Source organism: Epinephelus lanceolatus, chromosome 19, assembly GCF_041903045.1.
Source record: "Epinephelus lanceolatus isolate andai-2023 chromosome 19, ASM4190304v1, whole genome shotgun sequence".
Lineage (NCBI taxonomy): Eukaryota > Metazoa > Chordata > Actinopteri > Perciformes > Serranidae > Epinephelus > Epinephelus lanceolatus.
The window spans coordinates 23,936,688-23,964,182 of NC_135752.1; the positions used below are offsets into that span (position 1 = coordinate 23,936,688).

Below are 27,495 nucleotides of genomic sequence, written 5' to 3' on the forward strand. Positions count from 1 at the left end.
TGGCTGAAGAGCAGTGATGGGAAAAACGCCGTTATAAATAAACGTGTTACTAATGGTGCTACTTTAGTCAAAAAAGTTACTGTCTCCCCCATTATAACGCCGTTACCGTTACTCAATAAAATGCGCCGTTACTCGGCTTTACTTGAGTTCACTGAAGCGGCTTTCACCCAAGCAAGCTCCTTCTCAGCAGAGCTCTAAAGTGTTTTTTCTTTGGGGAGGGCAGGTGAGGGGGAAGGGAGGGAGAGACAACCACATAACTGATGATGATTGGCTTAGGAAGAGTAAAATGTCATCATAAACCAATCAGAGGCAGAGTAGAGCGGGTATTCACAAGCACACAAGCAGGGTTGCCAGGTCCACTCATTAGCCATGACTTTGGGTGCTTACAAATATTGGTAGTCACGGGTTACGTTTTTTTGGGCTTGTTTCTAAAGTGGAGTTGCTTATTTGGGCTTGCTCTCTAAATGTCGCCTCTCTCTCTCTCTCTCTCTCTCTATACATATATATATATATATATATATATATATGTATGTATATCCGCCTAAACCAGGCAATTTGACAAACTTGAGCATTTTATAAAAAAGTAACGCTATAGCCTATCCCAGCTGACATTGGGTGAGAGGCAGGGTACACCCTGGACAGGTCACCAGACTATCACAGGGCTGACACATAGAGACAGACAACCATTCACGCTCACATTCAAACTGACGGACAATTTAGAGTCACCAATTAACCTGCATGTCTTTGGCCATGTTTACATGATACGCTGAAAATGGAAACGTTTCTCATTTTCATTTTCAAAAAAGTTCTGCGTCCAGACAACAACATTTTAATAAGTGCCGTGCACACAGATGCACAAAAATGACCAAAAGAGCTGTACATGCCAGGCCAGTAGTTGGCGGTGTGACTTTGTAATGAAACAACACCCACCTGCGCACATGTGCTTCCTTCTACAGAGTGGTGATGTATAAACATTTGTCTGGACAGACAGTAAATCTACACTTTGCTGGAGAAGTGTTTATAAATTCACAGGGTGAGCTGCACAAACAGAGCTCGGAGTCCACCATTGTTGTTGTGATGGTCGACTTACTTGCGCATGCCTAGTGACTGGCACTGTAATGTGCATGTGCGAAAAGTCTCCGTTTTCAGAGGAACTGCATATTGCAAGTTTACAAGACAACGGAGATGGTACTGTTTCAGGCACCCAAAATGTTGCTGTTGTGAAAACGATCAGCCAAAATGAAACTAAAGTTTTCCGTTTTTGGTTTAAATCGTTGTCGTTTAAACAGGACCTTTGAATTGTGGGAGGAAGCCAGAGTGCCCGGAGAAAACCCACGCTGACACAGGGAGAACAAGCAAACTCTGCACAGAAGGGCTCCCCAACCCTGAATTCAAACCCCCTCCACCGTGGGTTTCGAACCAGGAACCAGGAACCAAGAACCAGGAACCCTCTTGCTGTGAGGTGACAATGCTAACCACTGTGCCACCCTCAATGTATTGTCCCACAGAGCATTTGTTTCATTGTTCTTTCAGTTCAGCTCAAACATGACTCTTCTTCCCTGTGCATATCCTAAATTAAATGGGTGCCTATTGTAAGGGATGGTAAAATGTGAGAACCTCATTATTTTTAAGATGACGATTAGTGTGAATTGATGAACAGCTCCAATAAGTCGTTGCCATATGTGCAGCCACCAAGCAAAATAAACCTTATTCTATCTTTAGAATACATGACGAGGAGCTCAAATTTTTACCTACCATGAATCATTATTCGCAGTTATCTAATGGAGCCAGACACTGCATTTTGGCATCCAAAAGTTATGTAAAAACTTCATGAAAACAGTGAGGACCAATATGAAAGAAGTTTGAGATCTTTGTAAATTTTTTTGATATTTTATTCTGGGTTATGTGTAGCCTGAAGTGCCTCAAGTGAAGGGAGTTATTTAGTCTTGCTCTTCTTGCATCTGAGAAACATCTCTGAGTGATATGGGGTATTTTCTTGCTTTTTTCTGATACTCCTTTTGTCTCGGCCAAGACGGTCTTTTCCCCATCTGCAGCTGATTCAGAATGAAGCAGATTAATAAGACCTGAAGGATCGTGAACCTACAGTCACCTTTGAATTCAACAACCTTCAATAGTTTTCCATCAGAGTCTTTTAAAGAGTCACCCATTAGTTTTAAAGATTTTTGTACATTGTCGGTTTCTTTTTTTGAGTGTAAAATAATGATTGATTGAAGCAACCATATTTCCTTGAAATACATATATTAGTAATTTCCAACAGCAAATATATTTTATCAGACACAGTGAAGAAATACATTGATTAACATTAGAGCGAAATGTTGTACTTAACATTTTAGCAAAATGTTTACTGACGACATATTGCAGTAGTATCGACTAAGATGTCTTTGTCTTTGTTAGTTTGTTTTGGAGGCAGTTATATGATGTAAATTGGTTTTGATGACACTCAATATGTAAATGCAGTGACTAATTTATTGTTGGAGAAAAAACACTTCAGTTTGGCAGACGTTCAGACAGTTCTCTAAAACTGATGAGATTATGTGCGATTATGTGTGAGAAACGTGCTTGTCTTAATCAATTTTTTAACCATCTGAATATTTTAAAAATGAAATATTTTGAGAAATTTGTGATGAGACGAACACAGCTTTGCGGACATAACTCAACTGTACAACTTCAAAACTAGTAGTGTGCGCCTGTGGGCTTTCTGGGTTGTTTTTTTTTTTTACCAGCTCAGGAATCTTCTCAGTATTACAGTCATGTTTTTCAATTTTTTTGTAGCATTAAAGTACTATAAAAACCTAATTTAAGTGATAATACTAGTATTACTTTTTGCTAGGGGTGGCAAGTTTAAGAAATACATATCTGAAAGCCAATAAAAGAGCCAGAAATGTGGCTACATTAATACACACTGACAGATGTAGGCAAGTAGCCAGAAGAAAATGTTGGCATTGTGTGTTTCTGAGAACCACAGAGATGTTACATTTGTACGTTTCATACATATCATATCCATGTTTCTAAATTATGTAGTTCTGATTACATGTATGTGACCTGAGTTTGTCATCGAGAGGTGGAAGGGATGTTGAATGGCATGACACCTAGGCAATTCGATACTATTAAACAACAAAACCAGCTTTTTTTTTTTAGCGAGACTTTGGAGACATTTCCACAGGCGACTGTGCCACCAAAAGTTGTGACACGATGTCAAGCTCACCTCGCATCCCAGCTACATCAGCTGATCTCAAACAGCCCAATCAACTGATGGAGCAGCTGATTGATGGAAGGGAGTCAGCTGACAAATCGCGATTCCTTTCCATGCAACCAACTAGTGAATCTCATTCAGAGCACCCTATTTAAACTGCTCTGGCCTGCCTGCTGTTGCTGCTTCCTCTGCAAGCCGCTTTGCAACCTTCCTCCACCCCAGCTCCTCCTTTTCATGCTGTGTCTGACTTATCAATGTAATTTCTGTTTGTCATTGATGCTGCTCTTTTCTGTCCCTGGGGGTCTTTGCTGCTGCTCTCCCTGCCTTAGGCTTTCCATGTAGGCACATGGAAGGGCAGGGAGGTGTGCACTTTCTACCTCAGGCTTTTCTCATATGCGCGTGGAAAGGGGGAGGGATGTGCTCTCTCCGCCTTAGGCTTTCTGTGTAGGCCTGAGGTAACTCAGAGAGGCCCCAGAACAGAGCCGTACTGCCAAACATAATACTGCAAATTGAAATAAAGTTTTCTTTGACTGAACTGGGTGTTTTTTTAGCGAGACATTGGCTGCATTTGCTGCACATTTTTAGAAGTGACTGTGGCACCAAAATTGGGTATTTTAAGCCAAAACATGATCTTTTTCTAACCACAACTTAGTGTTTTTTGTGACTGTGCATAACCACATGTTAACCACAGTGTTATTAAAACATAAAGAAAAAAAAAAGTCAACATATCCGCTACATAATGATGTACAAAATATCAGTGTTTTGCAGAGATGTACAATGCCAGCATTTATTCTGGTGATTGGGTTCAGAGATTGAACCAAATATTGTGTGGAGTTCAGCTTTGATTCACTGTGTATTAAATCAATCAAAATCATCTGTTATGTTTTGTATCATACAATGGTCTATGTATCTTGATACAAGCTGAAACATTTAAGAGGGATAGATACACTTCCCTACAGTACCTACCACACAATTTACTTCCTTACTCAGTAATCCGATCACTAGACCAGATATGGAGTACCACTTTCTTGGGAGGACCCCACTCCAGTTCCCTCCATTCCCTCCACTGCCCTTATAAAAAGCCTGCAAGACTTTCACAAGTTCAAAGCAACCAGAGAGAAAAACCGAAGCCAACTCTGACCCCGTCGATACTCAAAGTCTTGGAGGCATGTGTTGCTCTGAATGGTACGGCACTGTTCGTACGACCTGCTGCCAAGTTACGGGCTCACGAAATTCCCTTGAGGACATGTAGCCTTTTCCAAAGGCAGATGGACAGAGCAAGAATAAAGAATAAATGAAGACAGGCAGGAGGAGAGTGGCAGAGCAATACATTCTGGGCTTCCAATGTCCAATAAATTCATCAGTTTAGACACAAATTCAAGAGGAGAACAGTGATGGAAAATCATTATGCTAGAAAATACAAGGATTCAAATTACTTGCTGCGGGCAACTGGTGATTGCTTTGTGGTGGCGGGGCCCAATGGAGAGTAGTATCTAAATAGTGAAAGGTCTCCCCGGGCCACAAATGACTAATTACTTATTAATGAGTGGATGAGGAAAGTCTGTGCTTTAAAAGTAAACACTGGTGGGTAGGCCAACTGAGCAAACTGAAAGTGGGAGATGAGTAAAGAGGGGAATGGCAGACTGAGACAGAATTTACTTTTAATTTAAGGCAAGAGTCTTCCGGATATTTGAATATAAAAACAAGGGGATGTTTTGCCAGTGTTTCAGCAAAAAGGGGAGGAACATGTCAAGCTCAGTGAAAGCAAGAGTATGACAGAAAAGGAGAGAGCGTGTACAGAGAGAGAGGAAAGGTTAAACAACACACGGAAAGGAGAGAAACCAAGACAGAGTGGCAGATAAAGTACAAGGAAAAGTACAGATAAGTATAGAAATGGAAATGGAAAAGAGACATACCTATCTTGGGTGACCTTTACCAAGAACTGATTCACAGAGGAGTGAAGTCGAGATAAGGCTAATACACTGAGGAGAACATCTTTACTCCAACCTTTTCTCCTGCTGATATTTCAGCAAACAATGGCCAATAACAAACAGCCAAAGCACACGACCTGTAAACGTGAACTGTGTTAAGGATCAGAATCGGCTGACCCAAAGCACTGCGTCATGTCTGAATAACTCAGAACCGGCCTCGGCTAAATCAACATCTTTATTTAAAGCCCCAGCACTGAACCTGCCTACTTCACATGCTAAATTTCTGACTGTTTGGGCTGGCACAGCATGAAGAATCCAGTACTTATACCTTCACACTCTCAGATATTAGAAATTCATTTGCATTCATCAGCAACGCTGCCCCCGGGGGGATCTGTGGGAATATGTTGGATTGTTTAGTCAAAATTACAATACAGCTGGGGCAATTTATCTTTTGAAAAGCCTGTTAATTTGTTCAGGAGGAAATGGTGTTTTCATTTGCATTTTGAATAAGGAGTAGCTGGAGAACCCCTTTTCCAACCTGTTACACCGCTCTCTCCATGGCTAATGAGGCGGGCAGCAGGGAATTACTGATTCCACTGGGAGACCTTTGCATGACAAACACACCATGACTTTACAGTCCACACAGAGCATGCCTGCCATGCATGTATATGTGTGAGGGTCTGGATATCTGTGTGTGCACATTGTGAGTGTGTATGTGCATATTCATGACTCTGCAAGTGCACGAGTGCTTGTGTGTTTTTCCTGCGGCTAGGGTTAAAAGCCTGCAATTACTTTCAAAATAATTAGATTAGTTAGGATTAGATAAAATACAAGCAATTACACAATAAGGCAAGAGAGAAAATGGCCACTGGAAAAAGCTATTTGCAGGTTCCCACGGTCGTAGAAAACCGGGAAAAGTCATGGAATTCCACAGTTTTATTTTCCAGGCCTGGAAAGCTCATGGATTTAGTAAAATCCTTGAATGTTTTTTAGAAGTCATTAGATTCTGTTGTGTGTAATGAAATTATTTTGTTACAGTAACCTTCATTTGATAACCTTCCATTTAACATAACTGCTCTTCAGCCAATTTAGAGTCACCAATTAACCTGCATGTCTTTGGACTGTGGGAGAAAGCCGGAGTACCCAGAGAAAACCCACGCTGACATGTGAGAACATGCAAGCATCCACACAACCTGGGGTTCGAACCAGGCACCCTCTTGCTCTGAGGCGACATTGCTAACCCTTACACAGCAATGCTGTGTAGGTCAATTATTGACTCTAAATTGGCCGTAGGTGTGAATGTGAGTGTGAATGGTTGTCTGTCTCTATGTGTCAGCCCTGTGATAGTCTGGTGACCTGTCCAGGGTGTACCCTCCCTCTTGCCCAATGACAGCTGGGATGTAACGTAGCTCTAATAAGAGTCTATGCATGACGTTTTATTGACCATCACATAAGTTTCTTAATGTTTTTCACAATGTTCTGTCTCGCCCTCATGTGCTAGCTCGCTGGAATTTTGCTTGGATAGATTTCCCTATCCCTGCCTACATCCCACTAATACTTTTGCATTGTACTTTCTGCTATTTTGAGATTAAGCAGTTGACACGGGCAGCCCTAGGTGTTCAATTGTCACTCAGTGTGCACTTGGTTTCTTCATAACTGCTCTGAAAGTAGAGCATGGTAGTATGAAAGTGAGGAGCATATTTTTTTGTACAAATTTACCAAAGGGCCAACCGAACTGCTCTGTGACAGCAGACTGTCTATATTTGACTAATTAACATTTGGAGTAAAGTATACTTTACAGTTCTGTTTGTGTTATAGCTTGTGAATGGTCAGAAATTTTATTACGGGTCCTCGAAAAGTCATGGAAAAGTTTTGAATTTTTGTCCATAATAGTGTGTGAGAATGCTGCCTTTAGTGAAGTATGCTGATGTTGCTGTGCAACCAAGGTACAACCAAGAAGGCATTGGTATGTATGATAACTTGAAGATCCATTTTAAGTGTCACTGCGCTACAAGGATTTTTCTTTCTTTTTTTCCTCTCTGAAATTACAACCTGCACTTAGGGTATAGTAGAGAGTAGGAAGTAATGAAATGCCACACATTATTTTATAATCTCATTCGCTACAAATATCCTGAGAAGGTCAAGGATGAGTCAGAGATTATTTTGATCCCTGACAGTCAATGGAAGCTAATGAAAAGTACAACAACTTAGAGTGACACCTTAAAATATAAAGACATATGATTTTATAGAGCCAATAAAATAAAAAAAAGAAATTAGACAAACATTTCACAAATCAACCGTCTTCAAAGTAAGATGCCCAGATTTACAGTTCAGGTGACACAGACTGAAGAAACTTATTCACGGCCTTTGTGTTTTAGCGTTTGCATGATTTTTTGTCAAGGCAGTACAGTGAGGAATCAAGTTAACATTAACAGTTAGTATATAGACAAGCATGTTATTTACCATATTGAAGGTTTAATTAAAGTGTTTACATGTTTTCCGGCTAAGGTCCTACAGGAGCATATGGCAGCTAAGAGGACACTTATTTTCAGTGCTACAATATTAGAACACAAATAAATGAGGTAAATATATTTCTTCTGGTATCAGTGATTATTAGCTGAAATGTGAAAGTTGGTGTACTGCTAGCAAAAAATGGATATTCACCACCATCAGCCTTTGGCAGATGGTAGACGGGAAACAGCTTTTGGATGGCACGGGAAAAACAAATGGCAGGACAGTAAAACAAAACATGTATGACTATGTGTTGCAATGGTGATTTGGGATTGTTTACAAAGAATTGTATAAAGTATATTAAATATGTACTTTTTTTCCTATTATTTTATGCTGTTACTCAGGAATTGTCCGGATCACCCATGTTCCCTCTTGTGTGATGGAGCTACGCAAAATCTGGTTGTAAATTCCGTCGTGGAGGATGCCTAAAAGGTAAAACATTTTAACTTTGGACAGCAGTCCTCTCTACCGTTACCATTGCCAGTATTCTCTGTCGGCCTCAAGTAACTTTGCCATCCTGCTCTTGCCCTCTACCATCTGCCCAATTCCACGTGTACGCAGCATTAGTCTGGCTATTACCAGCCAGGACAACGCCACGCGACTGATCTTGTTTTCACCTCATGAATCTGTGTGTGAGTCATCATGGTTAAATGTGGTCCTGCAGACACTAGTTGTCGCAGGAGCTACCACAGAAGCAGTTTTTTGGCAGGTGTTTCCATGTCTGTCTGCGCTTGGACAGATTTCATCGTCGTGATCTCATCACAACCATGTGAGATGCAGTCACCAAACTTTCCATCAAAATGAAGGTCGAGTTTGAAGATGGATGTTGTCCGAGCAAGGGTGCTGGAAGTAGGGGGGTAGGAAGTAGGGAAGGAGCCAAGTCCAGGCCCACATTAATTTTAAGTCTTGGAACGCTGTATCACGGCTGGAGTGATCCCATCGCAAGATAGTCTGTTGTTTGTGTATGAAATTACTGCTTTGCATCCAGACAGCTTGTGACCTTTCTGCGCAGGATTTAAACACTGAGATTTCACACTGAGGTCTATATTAACAACTCTGACCCAAAAGATGGATGGGTAATCCAACTGACTGTGATGATACATGTGCATGTAAGCCTGCTGATTGTACATGGTGCTCTCAAACAGGCAAACAAAGCAGACTGATAAGTTAACAAATAAATTAATGCATCTTGACGTGAATCAGGGAGATTATTAGCCCTTCAGAATTTGATTTACATAAGCGTCTTTTGTGTCATCACACAACACAAGCTGTGATAATTTTGCTTTGCCACTGGGGAAAAGCTAAGCAGTCAAATTAAGAGTAAAATCATGACAGTATAGAACATTTTGAGGCATGCCTTGTCTTACTTATGGTTTTGCAAAGAGTATGGAAGAGAGTGTTTAATGAGCTTGAAAAATTCAAGGTGCTCTGCACAGGCAAATGCAAGTAATCCTGCACCAATTAATCTTATTGTAAACACTAAATTAAGAGGATTATACACCACAGTATTTTCCCAGAGTCCTAAAGAGTTTTACAGTCCTATCAAAAAGTGCAGAAAATAGTACAGGGAGTGAAAATTTAGAGAAAAGAAAGTCTACTGATTCCATCTGACAGCAGCGCATGTAGGAATAAAGGCTGTCCAGAGAGATTCTCGGTATTCTTTTGTCACAAGTTAGACTGCGGTGGAGGAGGGGAGGGGGGGGATGAAGGGGGAGGAAAGATAATGGGGGAGGAGAGCAGAGTAACTCTAGAGAACATAAATAGTTAATGATGCATCAGCCGCTGGGAGAAACTCACCATAGCTACTTGTAAAGTAAACTGTCCATAAACACACCCACATCAGTGTGTAGACAAACATTGGCTGACAGTATGCAAACACATGCAGTGTTCGACATACAAGACAAAACGCCTTCTTGAACACAGATCCGAACACACACACATACGCCTCAGCCCCCACCTCCACTGATCAGAGCTTGAATTCACACCATCATCATGGGGAGATCAACTTCTTACAGGGTATTTTCAAGTAAAGTTTTTTCTTATCGCTAGGAAATCTAACAACTGAGAGAGAAAGGCATATTGAATAGCGGCACAGGTCTAACCCTGTAACATAAAAGCAACGCACAACAAAGCTGACGCAAGATTAGTCATCAGCATTCTGATGTTCAATTACAGAGTTTGTAAGCTGGCAGTCAAGTACTGTGAAGTAGCCTGTGATTTTCAAACACTTTGAGGTTTAATCTTTTGGTTGCTAATGAGGTATTTTGGTGGAATTTTAAGTCCGTGCCATCCCAATGGAAAACATAAAAAAGATGAACTTCTGAACGATCGGGGCGCAACGCTGGTGCAAAAAGGCACTAAAAGAAAACGCCTTTAAAGTTCCCATTTACACACACGCTGACAAATATGATAAACACACACTGCGAGTGCTAATACTTCATGGGAGTTCATCATCACTGGAGTGAGAGGAAAAGCAATGAGGCTTTTTGGCAGATTTCCTGCTCACCCAGGGTTGACAAATTGCCAGGGCTCTCTGTCACAGCTCCACTTTGAGGCTGCTAACTGTTTCATCTGCCATGATTTAGATCTCAGGCATAAAAGTAGCCCAGTGGAATGCATATTCCTTACACCTTAATTTGCATCACACAACATGGAGTAATTACAGTCACTTTGAATGGTAATTTGTATGAGACAAAGCTCAATGAATCAATAACTACTTTGTTGTTGTTCTTGTTGTGTTGATACAAATTTTCCTCAGACAGGCAATTCTGAAGGTGAATACATGAAAACAATTTTCATAAGTAGCACAAGGGCGTAGTTAAGGTGTTATCCCCGTCAAAACAATCCCCTTCAGACTGTCAAAGATGCAGTTTGGTGGGTGTTAAGCACGACAATATATCTCTAATTTCTCCCCAAAATGACTTGGCAGGCTTAAGATAAACAAACAAAGCTGCTCTGTGAAACACTTTATCCACTGCAATTGAAAAAACATATAATTTTTCATCTTTAGCAGCCAGTAAATCTCCTCTAAGGAGAAGCTTAGCTACATGTGGTTTTAGGGTCTGTATTCAGAGTATTATCATGAGCAAGACAGTGGTAAAAGTAAAGAAATACATATTCTGTGAAGGTGATACCTAACCATAAACATGAGCCTTTAACTGTAAGCTAAAGAAAAAAGTACCATGAATTAACTCTCTTCTAACTTTGCTCTTAAGGTGTGTTCACACCGGACCTGTTTTTTTTTTTTTCGCTGTAGCTCGGTTCGCCCCTTTGATATCGCTTCATCGCTCAGTTGCAATCGCTCGTCAATGTGGCAGAAATCAACAGACTCGCTTTTTTGCTTTGATGATGTCATTGAAGCAATCAGGGTATTTGGGGGGGGGGGGGGGGGGTTGCTTGACTGTCATGACATGTCAGCTTCATTAAAAGTATAGCTGCAAATTAAAAGCAACAAAAGATGTAAAAACACACAGACACAATACATCTGTGATCAGTTCCCTAATTTAATTTTAACAATTTTTTCAATCTTCTCCAATTTCTCGTTTTATTTTATGGAAGTGATCAATATAAGTGCACTTGTCCTAGAGCCGCCAAGACGGTTTTTATAATGCAAATAACTCTGTTTAGATAAAAACCTACAAGCTTCTCTTGCTATGACTTTTCCTAAAAATGTGTCTTGTATGTTTTCTGAAGCCTATACGTTACAAAAATGAAACACACTAGACTTCTGAGCATTTATACCTCCGACCGAAATTATACATTTTGATACATACAGGTAGGCTATATATTGTAAAACTCTGTAAAAGTACACCAAAGCATATGTTGTCGTTTCCAAATATTTATTTGAAAACAAAACCATTCATACGGTCAATAAAAAACCATTTTGTTAATAATAAAAAACGAATCTCAACAGTGACCACACCAGCCAGCGGGACTGCGGCTGAACCGCTTCCAATGTTCATTCATTCAGTCGCGTGTTCAGTGTGTGTGTGTGTGTGTGTGTTAGTATGTCAGAGAGGAGGAGTATCAATAAAAAAAGTTTCCACTAATTATTTCGGTGTTTATTTCTTTTATTCTTATTTTTTTTTATTAAAATGCGTAATATAGCCAACAATATTATTACCAAAAGTTAATCTAATTTATTATTGTGGAATGTATTTAGCAAATCACCTCTTTCAATTGGAGACACAGTGCAGCAGCAGCGCAGCAGCAAAAAGGAAAAAAAAGGAATTATAAAAAAGCCGACAAATAGTGTTAATTAATTGACATGAGACACTGGAGAGGTTGTCAGTCCTATTCTATAGTCTGTAATATTTTTTTTATTTTATCATAACTTCTCGGCAGTATAAACAATGAAGTTACATATGTTGCGGCGCTTGGAGGGGCGCTGTAATCCTGGCGGTCCTGTGTTAAGCACCACGGACAGCACCAATGCATCTATGACTGTAGCGCAGAGGCTCTGATGCCTGAGACAGAGCATGTGAGCGGAGTTGGAGCTGCCTGGAGCGAGGAGCGGGAGGATTTTGTATGTATGTGCCAAAATAGGTAAAAAAAAAAAAAAAATCATAATTTCTTCGTCTTTTGTGTAATAAAATATTTGGAAACGAAAATGTATGCTTTGGTGTACTTTTACAGATTTTTGCAATATGTATAGCCTACCTATGTATCAAAATGTATAATTTTCAGCTTTTTATAATTATTCATTTTTATACCTCCGCGGTCGGAGGTATAAATGCTCAGAGGTCTAGTGTGTTTCATTTTTGTAACTTTAAGGGCCCTATTTAGATGGTCTAAAACGCAAAGCGCCAGGCGTGCGGTGCATGGGCATGTCCCAGTCACTTGCTAGTTAGACAGCGCGTTTTCAGACTGTGCGCCATGGCGGAGAGTCTGAAAGGGTTGGACTTACTCTGTGAATTAGTCATGGGTGTGTTTTGGGCGTATCATTCAATAAGTCAATCAGAGTGTCACCTCTCATTCCCTTTAAAAGAGGCGCACGGTGGAGAGCTAGTTAGATGGCGGACCCACCAACTGGAAAGAGTGAGCATTTTACAGCTGAGGAGACGATAAATGTATCTCTATATCGACTGTCCCGTCACATCTGATGTCAGATCAAAGGGGATTGGCACCGTTTGGCACGTTTGGCACACGTAATGGAAACCCAACCTGATTTGATTAACACAGCTGCAAACTAATAAGTTCACTTCCCTCTCAGCCAACCACAAACAGCCACAGCATCAGATAGGGAGTATATATTCAGTATCTGTCATCTTAGAAAAGTCAAAAGAAAAGAAACAGAGTGAGACTGCGAGAGAGAACGAGAGAGCGTGCACGCGCACAAGAGAAAGGCTGTCAACAAATTGTAAATTATTCAATTTATTTTATTTTAACCCGGGAAGTTAGAAAGCCCAGCTCCCTCTCCAGCATCCTGAACCCCCCGCCTGAAGGTGCAGGAAGGGCTGGTCCCGTGGCTGCACCCGGGCCCGTCTGGTCTGGCTGCGCACTGGCTGCAGAGCTGGGGCCATCCTCCTCCTCCTCCTCCTCCTCCTCCTCCTGACAAGATGATCTTCAGTTTTACATTCTAAAAGCTTTTTTTTGTTTTTACATATACTACATGTGTAGCCTACTTGTAGGGCTATAAGTTTACGTTTTTAGTTCACAGAAGCTGGTTATTGTTGCGTTTATGTCAAAATAAAGTTTGTCAAACGTTTTCACATCTTTGATTTTGTGATTTACATGCCAAAATGATCACAGTTCAATTGGGAAAGACAAGTTCATTTTACAGGCTATGCATCATCAGCCTGTGGAGGTCTGCTCGCAGTTCCGTATATTTGGACACTGCGAGCTTGGACCTCCCGGATTATGATGATCATTATTACTGCGATTAGATCATTCTGATTAATGACTGACCATTAAGACGTGTTTCTGATAAATATTTTAATGTGCACAATAATAACGTTTCACATTGTAATCATATTTTTATTTGTTATCTTTTACATATGTGTGGCTGCTCCGTGTGTGTCTGAGCAGAGTGCACGCGCGTTGTGCACCCGCCTAGAGACGCATATTACTAACTTGTTTAACAGCGAAATACTGCGCCGTTGACTTTAGACCAAGTTTTTGTTGGTCACTGGCGCATTTGCTTTTTACATCATCTAACTAGCAACGCGCCATGACTGCGCCTGACCACTCCTCATTTTTAGACCAACACACCCAGAGAAGCGCAAGTTCATTTGCTAGTTAGACGAAGAGGGCGCAGGGTGTGAAAATGACAACTAGCGCCTGCATCTAAATAGCAATGACACTTGCAACATGGATTATGCGCCCTCCGCCGTCCGCTTTAGACTATCTATATAGGGCCCAAAGGCTTCAGAAAACATACAAGACACATACAAAGACATAGGAAGAGAAGCTTGTAGGTTTTATCTCAGAGTTATTTGCATTATAAAAACCGTCATGGCAGCTCTAGGACAAGTGCATTTACATTGATCACTTTCATAAAATAAAACGAGAAATTGGAGAAGATTGAAAAAATTGTTAAAATTAAATTAGGGAACTGATCACAGATGCATTGTGTCTGTGTGTTTTTACATCTATTGTTGCTTTTAATTTGCAGCTATACTTTTAATGAAGCTGACATGTCATGACAGTCAAGAACCCCCCGGGATTCCGGGGTTACGGCAGCCAATCAGCGTTGAGCTGCAAGCGACAGGACCCAGCGAAATACCGCTCCAGATGAGATTTCTCATCTCAAGTAACAAGCGAAAAATCGCTCTGTCACCAGGATTTTTCTCCTGGGCGAATATACGCTCAATCGCCCGTTTGCATTGACTTTGTATGTAAACTCGTTGCTAGCGAAAAAAAAAAATAGGTCCGGTGTGAACACACCTTTAGTGTTTAACTTTTTGCTTAAAGGTCTAGAACTATGCTGACCAACAAGAACTGTGATGGCTTCTCATTCGGAATGAAATAAATCTGAATGAAATCATTCGGAATTAAAGGGTAGTTTACATGGGAAATATTCATTCCGAATGAGGGTTTACACGGGAGATCAGTTTAATCGCCTTTTAATCGCCTTTCTTCGGGTCCATGCAAGGTTTGGGGCAGGAAAGGTTTCTGATTGGATAGGGGGCGGATGTTATGTGTTTACGTTTACCGGAAGAAAACAACCTTGTTCTGCTAATGCTTCGTCTGTTGAGGAGGAGAAGAGAGATAGAAGACCGTGCTTTGGCGAATGGAAACCGTTTAGTGCAACGAGTCGCGTGCGCTATATATACGTCATCACGCCAGAAGGGCAAGGAAACGAGCATGCGCAGAAAGACTGGAATGAACTTAAAGAGGAATGAGTGTATACAAGTGTGAGAAATTCTTTCATTCGGAATAAGAAATGGAATATTACAGCCCCTTACATCAGAATAAATTTTCGAATTTTTCATTCCAAATTAGGTGTTTACAAGATCGCTTTTGATAGGAATGAACTTTAATTCTGAATGAAAAGGGAATTAAACTGTCCATGTAAACGCACTCAGTGTTTGTTTTTTTCTGGGCTACTGTAGAACAACACTGTAGACTCTGCAGAACAGGACCCGCTCCAGGGCATGACAAATAAATGACAAGAAAATGCAAAATACTATTCATACTGGCAGCGATACAAATTTGCGAAAGTTGCAACAGTTGTTGAATAAAAGGCTTGATATGAATAGATGGCTAGCAGCAAAGAGACTTTGTGACAATTACCAGGATCCTATTGACCCAGAGCAGTGTCTGGCAGTCTGTCTAATGTAAGTTGTCGTCTAGCCTAAGCCAGTGGTTCTCGACCTTTTTCATGTTGAGGACCCCTAAATTGATACACATTGGGTCATGGATCCCCATTTGATAAGAATTTGCTCCTGGGACATCCCTGTGGAAAGATTTTGCTTGTTAGATATAAGAGTAGAATTCTGTAGTTGTCATCGAAAGCTGCAGCAAGTAGTTGATTAATCGATTAGTTGATCTACAGAAAATTAGTTGGCAACCATGTTGATTATTTAGTAACTGTTCTAAGCAAAAAGCAAAACATTTGCTGGTTTCATGCTTCTCAAATGTGAGAATTTGATGCTTTTCTTTGTCATAAATGATGCTAAACTGAACTGATTTGGATTTTTAAACTGATGTTGGGATAAAACACACCCTTTGAAGACATCACCTTGGGCTCTGGGAAAAGATTCGAGGCATGTTCAACTATTTTCTGATACTGTGTCAACAAAATAATGAATTTGTTAATTGAGAAAAAGGAGCCGATTAATCATTTTAAGTAAAGGTTAGTTGGCCTGTAGCCAACAACTGAGGTGCTAACTTTGGGCACCTATGACTCTTGCTCTCACTAAGCTCACTTAAATCAGGAATTAAACAGTGAAAGGAAACTATTCCCCATTTTTCTGGGGGCCCCCTTGAACTCTCTCAAGGACCCCTGGAGGTCCCAGGACCCCTGCCCTAAGCTACAGTATTTTATTGACTTTCCTTTAAAGCGCAGTGCCCTGAGTAAATTAGAGTTCCCTCTGGTAAACATGTATGTAATGTATATGTCCAGGGTTTTTATTGTGAAAGGCATTTATTTAATGTCTTTGTCAAGGTTGAAGGGAGTAGTAAAGTTTCCCATCTTGGTTTGAACTATGGAGCCTCTGTGTTGTTTTATAATCCTCACAGACGTAATGTGATTGGTTAATGCCTTTATTTGTGGTGTGAAAGCTCAGAAAAATCGACCTTGTTCCAGAAAAAAATATGTTGCTTTTTCACTGCGTAATGTTCGTGTTCTGTGTGAAAGTACTCGTGACATCAAGTGTTTGAATAAATATATTAATGTGTGAAATAACTGCAAAAAAAAAGAAAAAAAAAACCACCCACGGTGTGTGAAGGCCTTACTCCGCATAGGCAAAGCAGAAGAAGGATGTGAGAGTGTTGACTGTATGTGTTGTTTCACAAAATAAGGCCAGGTAATTGATTACATAAGGTCACTGTCCTGTTAACCTTTCTTTTCATTTGCGGTATGTTTTTCTGATGAGTAGACAAATGACCTAAATAAACAGGCTTCATGACCTAAGTGATGCTGGGCAGTTGACTACATAGCAGTGTCATGACAACATCGTCTGTGGATGTGAGCCTAGTGTGGCAAATCAAAGCCTGTCATGGACACATTATCTAATCTCTAATGCCAGAGATTAATCCCTGATTTTGTCAACTAGAGATTATTTTGATTAAACATCCCCTTGCACGTTAACTGTGTTGCCTACAAACTGTGATCTATGTATTTTGAAAACCAAGAGGCTGTTCTAGATTAGTTATACCCTGCATGATTCATTTCACTGTTTGACTCAGACAAACAATGACTAAGAATTTCCTCCTGTTGTATGCCTCAGCACAATTTTACACAAAAGTGACAGATGGGAAAACTGTAAATGTTGTTGTGCATTGTCGGATTTGTGGTTTCGGAGTGTTTTATCTATCACTGCTGCTTCCTCTGAGCTTACCAGTGCCTTCTTTTTAACTGCTTGTACGCCTGGTGATGTCTGTTTAAATTAGTTTGGAAAATGAGAGAACATTAGCCGAGCAGCAGAGCAAACTCCCAGGAGGAGGCTGACTCACCTGAGGGTGAAAATTGGCACTGAGGAAAGTGTGGAAAGAGCCAGAAAAGTAGAGACTGTTTCTCTCTGCCTAATGGGTTTGGAGGGCGCCATCACCACAAAGTTATTGTCCAGCTTCAGCTCCGACAGCGGCTGAAACAGCCTGACGCTCCCAATCCGCTGCATAGGTGTATGCCCTGCGAAATAGCCCATTGGCCTTTGCTGGTCTGGGCGAACAGAGCTGCTCTTCCTTGAATCCTCTGAGCTGCAGTCTCCACTGTCCGTGGTTTGAACCATGTAGTAGAGCTCCACAGGAGTGCCCTGGGCTTGCTCAGAGACTCTCTGCCTACCCGGCCTGACAGTGGGCAAGCTGAACCAGCTGGCGAGCGGCTCCAGCTCAGCAACACATATGCCCAGTTCACCTTTTAACCTACAAGTCCCACGCACTTCTTGAGTCTCGTGGAAGGCAAACATCCTGACGCAGGGCAGCTTGTGGATGGCGCTGTAATCATCCCAGTCTCTTCCTGCAATGTAGAACAACACTTGAACCTTTGGCCAACTGGGGTGAATCCTCTCACTGATAATATAGGTGTGGACCTTCCAGTTGAATGTAAAGAGCGGGGATGACGATGCCGATGTTGGCGCTGATGATGTAGTGAAGGAGGGTGTGTTGAACGGCCCTGGCAGGGTCTGCAGTAGCTCCAGGGGAACAGGCTGCTGGACAGACAGTGGCCCGTAGCTAGCATTGACAAAGGGCATCTGCCGGGCCTGGTGGATGAAGAAGGACTCTGTGCGAGCCTGCAGGCTGGAGTTCCTCATTAAATCCTGGTTTGCCTCCTGCAGGAAGAACGCTGACTCGGCATTGAGGATCCGGTAGCTGACAGGCAGATAGATTGGCGTGGGGCCGTACCTCTGCAGGCCCTCCAGGATCACCTTGCTATCCACCACTGAAACAGAGAAAGAAAATGACAAAGAAGGAGATGTTATCTATCCATTAACCTTTGTTTCTGCAACAGAGGTAAAAACACCCGCAGTAATCCACTTCTAGTCATGCGTCACAGTACTTATAGCTGTATGATGAAGATTCATTGTCTAAACCCTGTCAACAAAAACCTGAGCCAAGCGTGAAATCAAAGAGCAGAATGAGAAAAAATGGAGGAAATAACTCACGACCTGGACGGCGGCACTTCACGTTTAACATAACATTTGCATGCATTGCCTGCAACCCGAGGCAATCATATCTACAGTCAGTTTTCAGCGTTGAATGTTAAATGGGTTGTTGGAGACATTTCCATATGATATCACCTTCATGAGCCGCTGCTCTTGTTTAAAAGAATTTGCTATACTCAATTCAAAACACTTGCGTCTTTCTGAGTCACTTGCTTATCAGTCTCGTCCACGTTCCCTCCAGCTCTCAGTCCTTTTCATTATGATGATCTGTTTTTCTCTCTCCCTCAATTTCTCCTTTCGTATTTTTTTTTGTCTTATGTCTCGATCTCCTGTTCCATTCTGCGTCTCTTCCTCTGCCATTCAAATCTCATCTTTTGCTTCAGTACTGTCAAGTATGAAAAAGCTGGCATCAAATGCTTGGTCAGGTTATTAAGCTATGTCCCAATTCCATACTCCATACAGTAATTCAATTCAGATTTTGAGTATATGTGACAGAATCACAAACATTTTGAGCGTGCTGTTGATATGCACTTTGTCCTCCAATGCACAAAGAAAAACTCGGAGCTGCTCACAGCTGTAAAACATTAAAACAATTTTTGGATGGTGGTGAGAAAGCTCGAGGAAGATCTTGGAAAACAATCTTGCTTTCTCTTTGTAGAGTTTAATTGGCAGTGGCATTTCAATGCAGCGGTTTGATTGATGTCTGCTATGTGTAGATAATGCATAATTTCCTGATAGTACAAAATGTTATTGCTGCAAAAACAGTATACTGAGACAATTAGTGCATAGCACATGCTGTAGAACTGGGAAATGGTGTTTTTATGTACTTATCCTTTGATCCAGTATTTGCTGATGTAATTCATGTATTCAAGTTTTCGTACTTTTTGTATTACAACAACATTAAACTCTGATGCATTGAGAAATTTGGCATATTTAGCAGTTTAGCAGTTCTTGTAATGTATCAGGGAGTGTAATTTTGTAGTGAAGACCACCTAAACCAAGTCCAGACTGTATCAAGACCGAGACAAGACCAAAACTTCGAGGGGTTGAGACTAAGGCTGCCCCCTAATAGTTGACCAAACATTAGTCGACCAGAAAGGTCATTAGTCGGCAGGATTTCATTGGCCACCAGTCACAGAATAAAACCATGAAACTCTAGTAGGAGCTGCGCCTTGTCAAAATAAATAAAACCTATATGACTGGACCATGTGGGAATTTTATTTGAAAGGACAGACACAGGAAGAGGCCATGCTCAGCAGTCAGACAGGAGTCACGTTACAAACCAAACACAGCCAACAGATATCTGTCCCTTCTTCTGTAAATATTCAGTCTGTGATAAACACGCTCTCAGCAACCTCAGACGCAACCCACTGCCGGACTCTTGAAAGCTGGCACAAAAAAAGCATAAGAGTAGCGCCCAGTGCCCGACCTTGCGTTTTCCAGCTGGTTAAAGATGCGACATGTACAGGCCCCTAATTTCCAGTGCTGGTACCTGCAGTTATTCCACAGGCTAGTTAATAACATGTCGGACAGCAGATCCAAAGTGTGGGATCATTTTGAGAAGGTGAAGGACGAACCCAAGGTGATATGTAAACTCATCTTCATTGGTCGGCTACAAACATGACGTATCATCTGAAACATGGAAGTAGCTACATGCCCATTAGCCACTTAGCACAATCATTACTGCTTTACAGCGTCATTAACAGGCGGCTCGCTCAGTGTGTGACGTGCACTTGTAGATAAAATATAGGCCTATATTAATGAAGGTTCATTAGTACAGGTTTGTATTTCTCTGTAATGTAGCACAGTGTTAACAATGTTACTGAAACTATTCTTTCTCACACCTTCAACTCAAACCATTGTGTTGCCCCGTCCAAAATATATCATTTAATAATTAAATTAATATCGTAAACATGCGGGCGACTACTTGACTAATGGCCCTAAATGATGACTATTGGTCGACTAGGAAGATTCTTAGCCAGGGGCAGCCCTAGTATGTATAAGTGTACCATGAGAAATATCATGATAAAATAATCAAAAGGCATTGCAGGGATAAATTTAATGTGTTTGAATTTCCCTTGGTTTTCTATGAGTAAACAAATAGAAACACTAAGGACCTGAAATTAACTTAAACATCTCTATTCAGCTCTCCTTTTTTGCAGGGGCAATTTAGTGATTATACCAGCAGTTGTGATCTTGACTGAGATGGAGACTGAGACAAGGCCACATAAAAATGCAGTCGAGACCAAGATGATCTCGTGATAAGGTCTTGAGTACTACAACGCTACATGGATGTTCAGACAGCTGTCACTATATTACTTTGATACTGAGGAAAATGAAGACAACGAGTTATAAAGAAGCGCCCTTGTCTGTGAATTGATGGACATTATTTGTGATGGACATACATTGATAGTGATATCCTAGGAGTGTGTGAGTCCCACTGAATCTAAAAAATGTGTAGCCTGTCTGTGTGTCCAGATTCAACTGAATTATGAAGCAAATTGCAGCAATTGGACTCAAAGGGTTTAAAATGCCTTAATTGCTCCAACCGTGCTGGCAAACAACCCAAATCAGGATTCCAAACTACAGTGCCTAACTTCCCGTTGTTTTCAAAACACCAGAGTGCACCTGTCCCTTCACCTTGCACGCTATCTTTGCCCGTCTCCCCTTCAGCTCTCCCGCGCCCCTCCGGGAGACGTGCCTCACAGTCTCAACCTGTTTGAACCTCTGCGCTGAGGTATTGAAAATATGATCTGTTTAGTATTGCCAACAAAACTCATGTATCATACTGGCAGCGGTATCAAAACATTTCAAATGATACCTGGCATTTGTTGTCTCACAACCTCTCTCTTTCTTTACTGGTTTTGCACACAGCTACAGCACACTCCTATCTTAAACCGACAGGCCTCCAATCTCACCTAATACGGCCCTTAAACCTGCCCCCACTCCTCCTTTTCTTATCCTCCAAATCCTCCCCACCCCCTGTTTCTCTTCGGCATCAAGCTCCAGATATTTGGACTGATGGAGCAGCCCATGAGAGCCCATTGATTTTCTGTCCCGAAGTCTCTGTGCTGTTGGAGACGTGGCGTGGCAGTGATTTGTGATGATCCATGGCAGTGGGGCAATGACCGGCTGGCCCGATGGACAAAACCAGCTTCAGGCGGGAGAGGACAACCCAGCTCTGACACAGACAGGGAAGGAAACAAGGATGTAGTGGAGGTTCACCCCACCTCCTTAATATATTATTTTACCTTAAAGTTCTAAATCTGGTCCTCAAGTACGATTACTTAATCGGAAGTGCATTTGTTTTTAAGGAACATTAAATCATTTAAAGCTTTTACTATACAGTCAGCGACATATATCCATCAGGCTTATGTACTCTGATGAAAATGTCCTTATATATCAATCTAATAATCAATACTGCTCATAAGCGTTATGAAGAGGATATGGTATCTGGTTCTTTGTCATACAGTAATAGGACATATTATGAAGAGTTCCTGGTGCTGAAATGAGATTTTCATTCTCTACCTTTCGTTTGTCTGTCTTTTATCATGAGGCACTACATGCATGAATCGATTGGAGTGTTAATATCTGATCCTTCTTCATCTGTTATAACTCTAGCTCTCTGTATGCTTGGGCAGCTAGGTCTGTTTTGGTATATTATGCAGGTCAGGATGTGGATTAAAACATCAATGGCAGCAATAAAAAATCATCTACGCGGCATCCATTTCTAATAAGTAAATTTTACTCCAAAATAAACACAAAAATGTTCAAAACGTGGCCCCGTGTCTCCCCTTCAGCTGTGAAAATGATGTTGGCTGCTGAAATGAAAAACAGCCTGAACCTAATTACAGACCTCTATTCTATATAATCATATGCATTAACAGTCAAAAGTCTGACACTGATACGGGTAACAAAGCTATGAAAATAATAAAAATGAATCATAAATATAAATTAGTTGCATTAATCTGCAAACAGTTGCTTTTTGTTTGTATTCATGTTGTGCACCATCTTCGAACTAGTTGGACTCCAGAGTTTTTATACGCCGCTGCATCCCTGATGGGGAGGAATACAAAAAGATGTAAAGACATCCACCGAGGCCATTCACACCGAGCGTCTGCTGTTTTGACTGAGAGAATGATGTTTACTGTTAGAAATGACAAAATAGCAAGCGATGTCAAGAGGGGAGCAGGTGCTTAGTTGGTGCTGGATCATGCTTATAGTGCAGTGGGAGGATTTTCCTGTCTCTCTTTTTCTCTGGGGGATGTGACACACTGTCCTACTTTCCACTTACTATGACACAGATGAAACTAAAAACCTCATTACAGCTGAAAAATGTTGTAATTTGTAACTTCAGATTTAGAATATGTCCCTTTCCATGATACCAATAGGACATTGTTGAGAGAGAAGCAAAGCCGGCGTGATTTGCAGCCCTGGGTTGCCCTTGGAGTTCATGTCTGCAGCTACTGTACTTGTAAATCATGTCTGCTGGACTGTTTCTGCAAATGAAAAAGGGGATGATTTGTGCAGATAACTTAACCCCTGCGGTAAATCCTGGCCGTAAACTCTCGTGCAAGATTTCTTGGGCACTGCCAACCCCTCAGGACGCGGGCTGAGGAGTCTGATCACATATCACACATGCGGGTGAACCGGACTGGCCTCATCATTAGACAGATGTTAGATTCAGGATTTAATGTCTTGATGTTATATTCATGTAGTGAGAGCTGGGGGGGCCCAAGGGAGCATAGGACTCCAAATTAAAATGCATTTAAAGTATTTTCCATGGAATTCCTACAACATGCAGCAACCAACTTCAAAAATAAACTCTCAAAATGGTATTAAAGCATTCATGTCCCCAAGACAGCCATGTGTGGCACCGAATCAAACCGTTTCTTATAATCACCTGTTCTCATCCCTGGCGACCTGAGTAGAACTTCACCCAAGAAATATAATCCCTTCATCTTGCCTCCCTCCTCCTCCTCTCATCCTATCTTTATCCTCTTCCATGTGTGAATCTTGCACCCAGTCCCCGATCAAACATATTAAGTTGGCCTGACTTCAGTAATACATTAATCAAACAGATTTTCTCATATGAAATCTATAGGGGGATAAATGATCGAGGTAAGTGGTGGGAAGACGAACAGTAATGCGAGATGGAGTTGGGAAGTGGGAGGTGGTGATGATGTTGGATTGTCTTCTTGGAAGTGCTGAGAAAAAGTCAAAAGATTACAGCACAGCAAGAGATGGTGTTCGTGGCCCACATGCCTCCTTCATTGTAGGATTCAGTTTAAAATTAGACCTGTTTCTCTTGTAGAGCCATCATGAACGCAGCAGAACATGCTCGCGCCTGCTTTAGAAACACCTGTACAGGAGTTCACTGCTTTCCAACCTGCTGATGCAACTCTTACTGTCTCTTTTCTCACAAAAAAAACAGCCACAAGTGGTCACTGACAAGGCTGGCATTGTGAAATCTAAATCTGGTCCATCTGACTGTCCATCCATTTTTTTTTACACTTCTGTCTCAGTCCATGACAGCCTCAAAGGAAAGGTCTGGCAATGTTCTACATGCTTATTATTGTGAAGAAATCCTCTGACAAGACCAAGCCAGCAATGAATTTATCCTGCTAACAAGCAAAGACTGATATAGCGTATTCCTCCATGCCATTGAGCTCAGAAATAGCCTGTGTCAGTGTTTCACACATTCGCAATGTCGTCTGTGTTCCTTCATTACCATAAACATGGGCACTGTATTTTATTTAGTTGCACATTAGTGCCTGAATAAGATGAATACACAGCTGAAAGTAGTCCCCCACAAAGGGAATGTATTTATGTTCCCCAGTTCAATATTCTGTTACCACAAATCAACCCTTCTATTGTGTTCATGCCACTCTTTTGTCACTCCCTGTCCCTAAATAGCTTTGGTTGACACTGCATATCAGTATATAAGACATATTAGACAAAGAGACATAAATAGACTAAAATCTAAGATTGAAATTGGTGAGACAGATTTTTGGAAAGTTTTGGACCCCTTCTCCAAGTCTTTATTCCTAACCTTAACCTTGTAGCAATGGTGCTACATGAATTTTTCAAAGGGGTGGGCAGATGGGGCCACTGAAGAATCTTTGAGTGGTACAACAAAACCAAAGATATAACTGAATTTCAGAAATGCAATTATGCTGTTGAAGTACATAGGCTAGTTGAAAACTATGTCAATATGAGAGTTTAATTGCATTCTGATGTAATCGGTTTCTCATTCTGCATAGACCAAGACCGGCATATTTTGAGTTCCACAATAATCCTATTTTAATCTGCTATGTACATGTTGGGTGATTTGTTGTCCTTCAAATAGGCTTGTTGTCCTCAACCTTAAACAAAGAAAGAAATATACAGCTTTAATTTGAAGGAGTACATTGATTGCAAGGAACAAAACATTTACTGGGAACAAGCCTTCTTAAAGTTTAGAGAACACTCATGGGTACCCATAGAATGCATTTTCATTCAGACATGAGAATTCAAGGGACCCCTTTGAAAATGGGCATTCCAGTTGTTCCTTCGCCAAACTTAAGCCTAAATTTGGAGCATTATTTAGCTCCCTTCCCGACAAGCTATACAAACATGGTTAGTACTAATGGATGCCGTAGGTTGTCTAGTTTTACAGGATACCGCTACGTACCTTGCTTAAAAAATGAGCGCGGCATAACTTCTTAAAGACAGTAATGTCAGCCTATTTTGTGCCTACCAGTGGGGAAGCTACCTCCCTTCCCCCACTGGTAGCACTACTGCTTCTTTGGAAAATGGAATAGTTAGTTGTTAACCCGACCTTTGACCTCTTTCCTACCCTTAACCTGTTTGGAAATTGGAATAGTTAGGGTTTATGGATATCTCACTGTAACCTGATCTTTGACCTTTTTACCAACCTGTTACAAAATGGGAATTAAACTTGGCCTTTGACCTCTTTTCTAATCTCTTAATTGGTTAGATCGTATTTATTCAATTAATCTCATTCTTATAATAGGTTTTTCATTTCTTGGGCTGCAATTAATTTTGGAACTATTCTCCGAACAGAAGGAGCAACTATAGTTAGACAAAGACATGTGCCAGTGGAGTTTCATCACTCTCAGAGTCATGATTTTAGTTCCCTAACCAAACCCATGTCATTTTGAGCTTGGGAAAAACTTTCTCAGGTTCCACATATGTGCAATATAGAGCTGGAGAACATAGGATCCTGGCAATATGAGACCCTTTGTCATGCTCCATTTATGTGCCATATAATAGCATCCTGAGAACATACAAATGACCCCAATGCACTATTTCTGTTTGAGTAACATTTGCTACAAGCTTTCATCAGACTTTACGTTTTAGACATTTGTAGCTTTGAATTAAAAGTCTCTATTGGATGAACAGTCAAGAAATGTACTAATGGCATTCCCATCAGCCTCGGCTTTACTTAAATATAAATCTTGTTTCCAGAGTTACATAGTTTTACACAATATGATGTTGACTGTAGAAAGCTCTGTGCTGCATGGTTAAATGATTCCCTCAGTAGCCTTTAAAAATAAGTCTTTCAGCTGTCAAACAAAACCATCTGATGTGAGTCATCTTTTCAACATCTTTTCAATGGCCTCTAGGACTTACTAAAAGAACACAGATGGACCTAAGTAGCTATTTGCAGTTATTGTAAGAAGTAAAATTGAGGGACAGAAAATCACCCCAGGACACATGTTAAAATACCCATAACATGCCATTTTCATGCTGTTTGATGCTGGTTCCTCTCTGCTCTCACTTTTGTATCAGGAAGTGCCAAAGCTTTTTATCTTACTGATGGTGTGTTTAAAAGAGGAAGGCACATCTTGTTTTGTGTCTTCTAATACTGACATTTAAAACGCTTTTGAAATTCCAAATTTTCATAAGTCCACAAGGTAAAACATTAAGACGTGATCTTTACGTGGCATTTTCTTTTGTTAAACATTTGCTCTATGTGGGAGCTTGCTCTGTGGAGGGAGTGCTTAGGGGACCTTGAAGTCACCATCAATGGACCTACTGTCGGCCAGTATAAGAGGTAACTTTTTCATTTTTTAGCCACAGAACAATGGAATGAAAAGGGTATTTGAGGCTCTTGGAGGGCTGGATATAAATGTCAGCTGTTGCTCAGATGGAGAAATTGCCATTGGCAAAGTCAAGAAGTTTAAAAACCTTATCAGAGACGGTTTCTGAAGTTTTGTGTGTGCACAAACGGTAGAGGAGGCTGAATGTCTCCAAAACCTCTGAGCAGCAAGACAATTAGCTAAGCTTTTGAACCCCCCCCAAAACTATTTTAATAGCTGCATTGGCTGAGGACTGGTTTTAACAAATTTAATCAAGCATTGTATCATTATAGTCGACTTATGAAAAAGCCAGAAAATTGTGCCATTGTGGTTCTTCTCATTAGCAGAAGTTACATTTTCAAAGCAGTACACACACAGGCCCAAACCGACAGTCACAAGCCAAAAAGACACATTGTACTCAACATGCTCCAACGCTCACAAAACATTAAAAAACATGTAACAAAAGCAAATATTTCCATCAAACACAACTTGTGGTCAAATGACAGTTTTTCTCAATTGCTAAGACACGCTGGATGAAAATGGATCCATTTGATAGTCATCGTCACCTCCTTAGCACAGCAGAAGTCTTCTCTCACAAATGTTTTAACACTTTTTCATTGCTTTCACACGTTTTTTACACCCTTTTTCAAAACACTTTCCGCAGATCTCATAGAAACACCCAAAACTCTATTGGATTGACTGTGTTAAACAAAAGGAAAACATCTATTCACAGCTGACAGAAATTACTCGAATAATTATGAGTATCTAATGCACCTGTGTGAAACTCCTTCACACAACTCTTCAATCAGCAATCAGTCCTCATCCATCTATAAAAGATGCCACCTCTGTGTTGCTGTTCGCGAACATGGATCAAAGAGGCCAAAAGCACGTAAAATGAATAATGAATGTTAAACTGTTAAATGAATAAAGAAAACTCTCTTAGAAAATGTTGTTTTCCTTTTGCAGGTGCAGAGTGCAGCAGTGTTTGT

At 40.9% G+C, this 27,495-nt stretch overlaps 1 protein-coding gene across 1 annotated transcript in view; it reads right to left on the bottom strand.

The window, feature by feature from the left end:
* The window catches only part of LOC117269281 (transmembrane protein 132C), a 239,762-nt gene that overhangs the window by 150,545 nt on the left and 61,722 nt on the right, over positions 1-27,495 (bottom strand). The window contains exon 3 of the mRNA XM_033646202.2: positions 17,275-18,199. Within this exon, the coding sequence (XP_033502093.2) occupies positions 17,275-18,199 (925 nt within the window). The remainder of the gene's footprint in view (positions 1-17,274; positions 18,200-27,495) is intronic.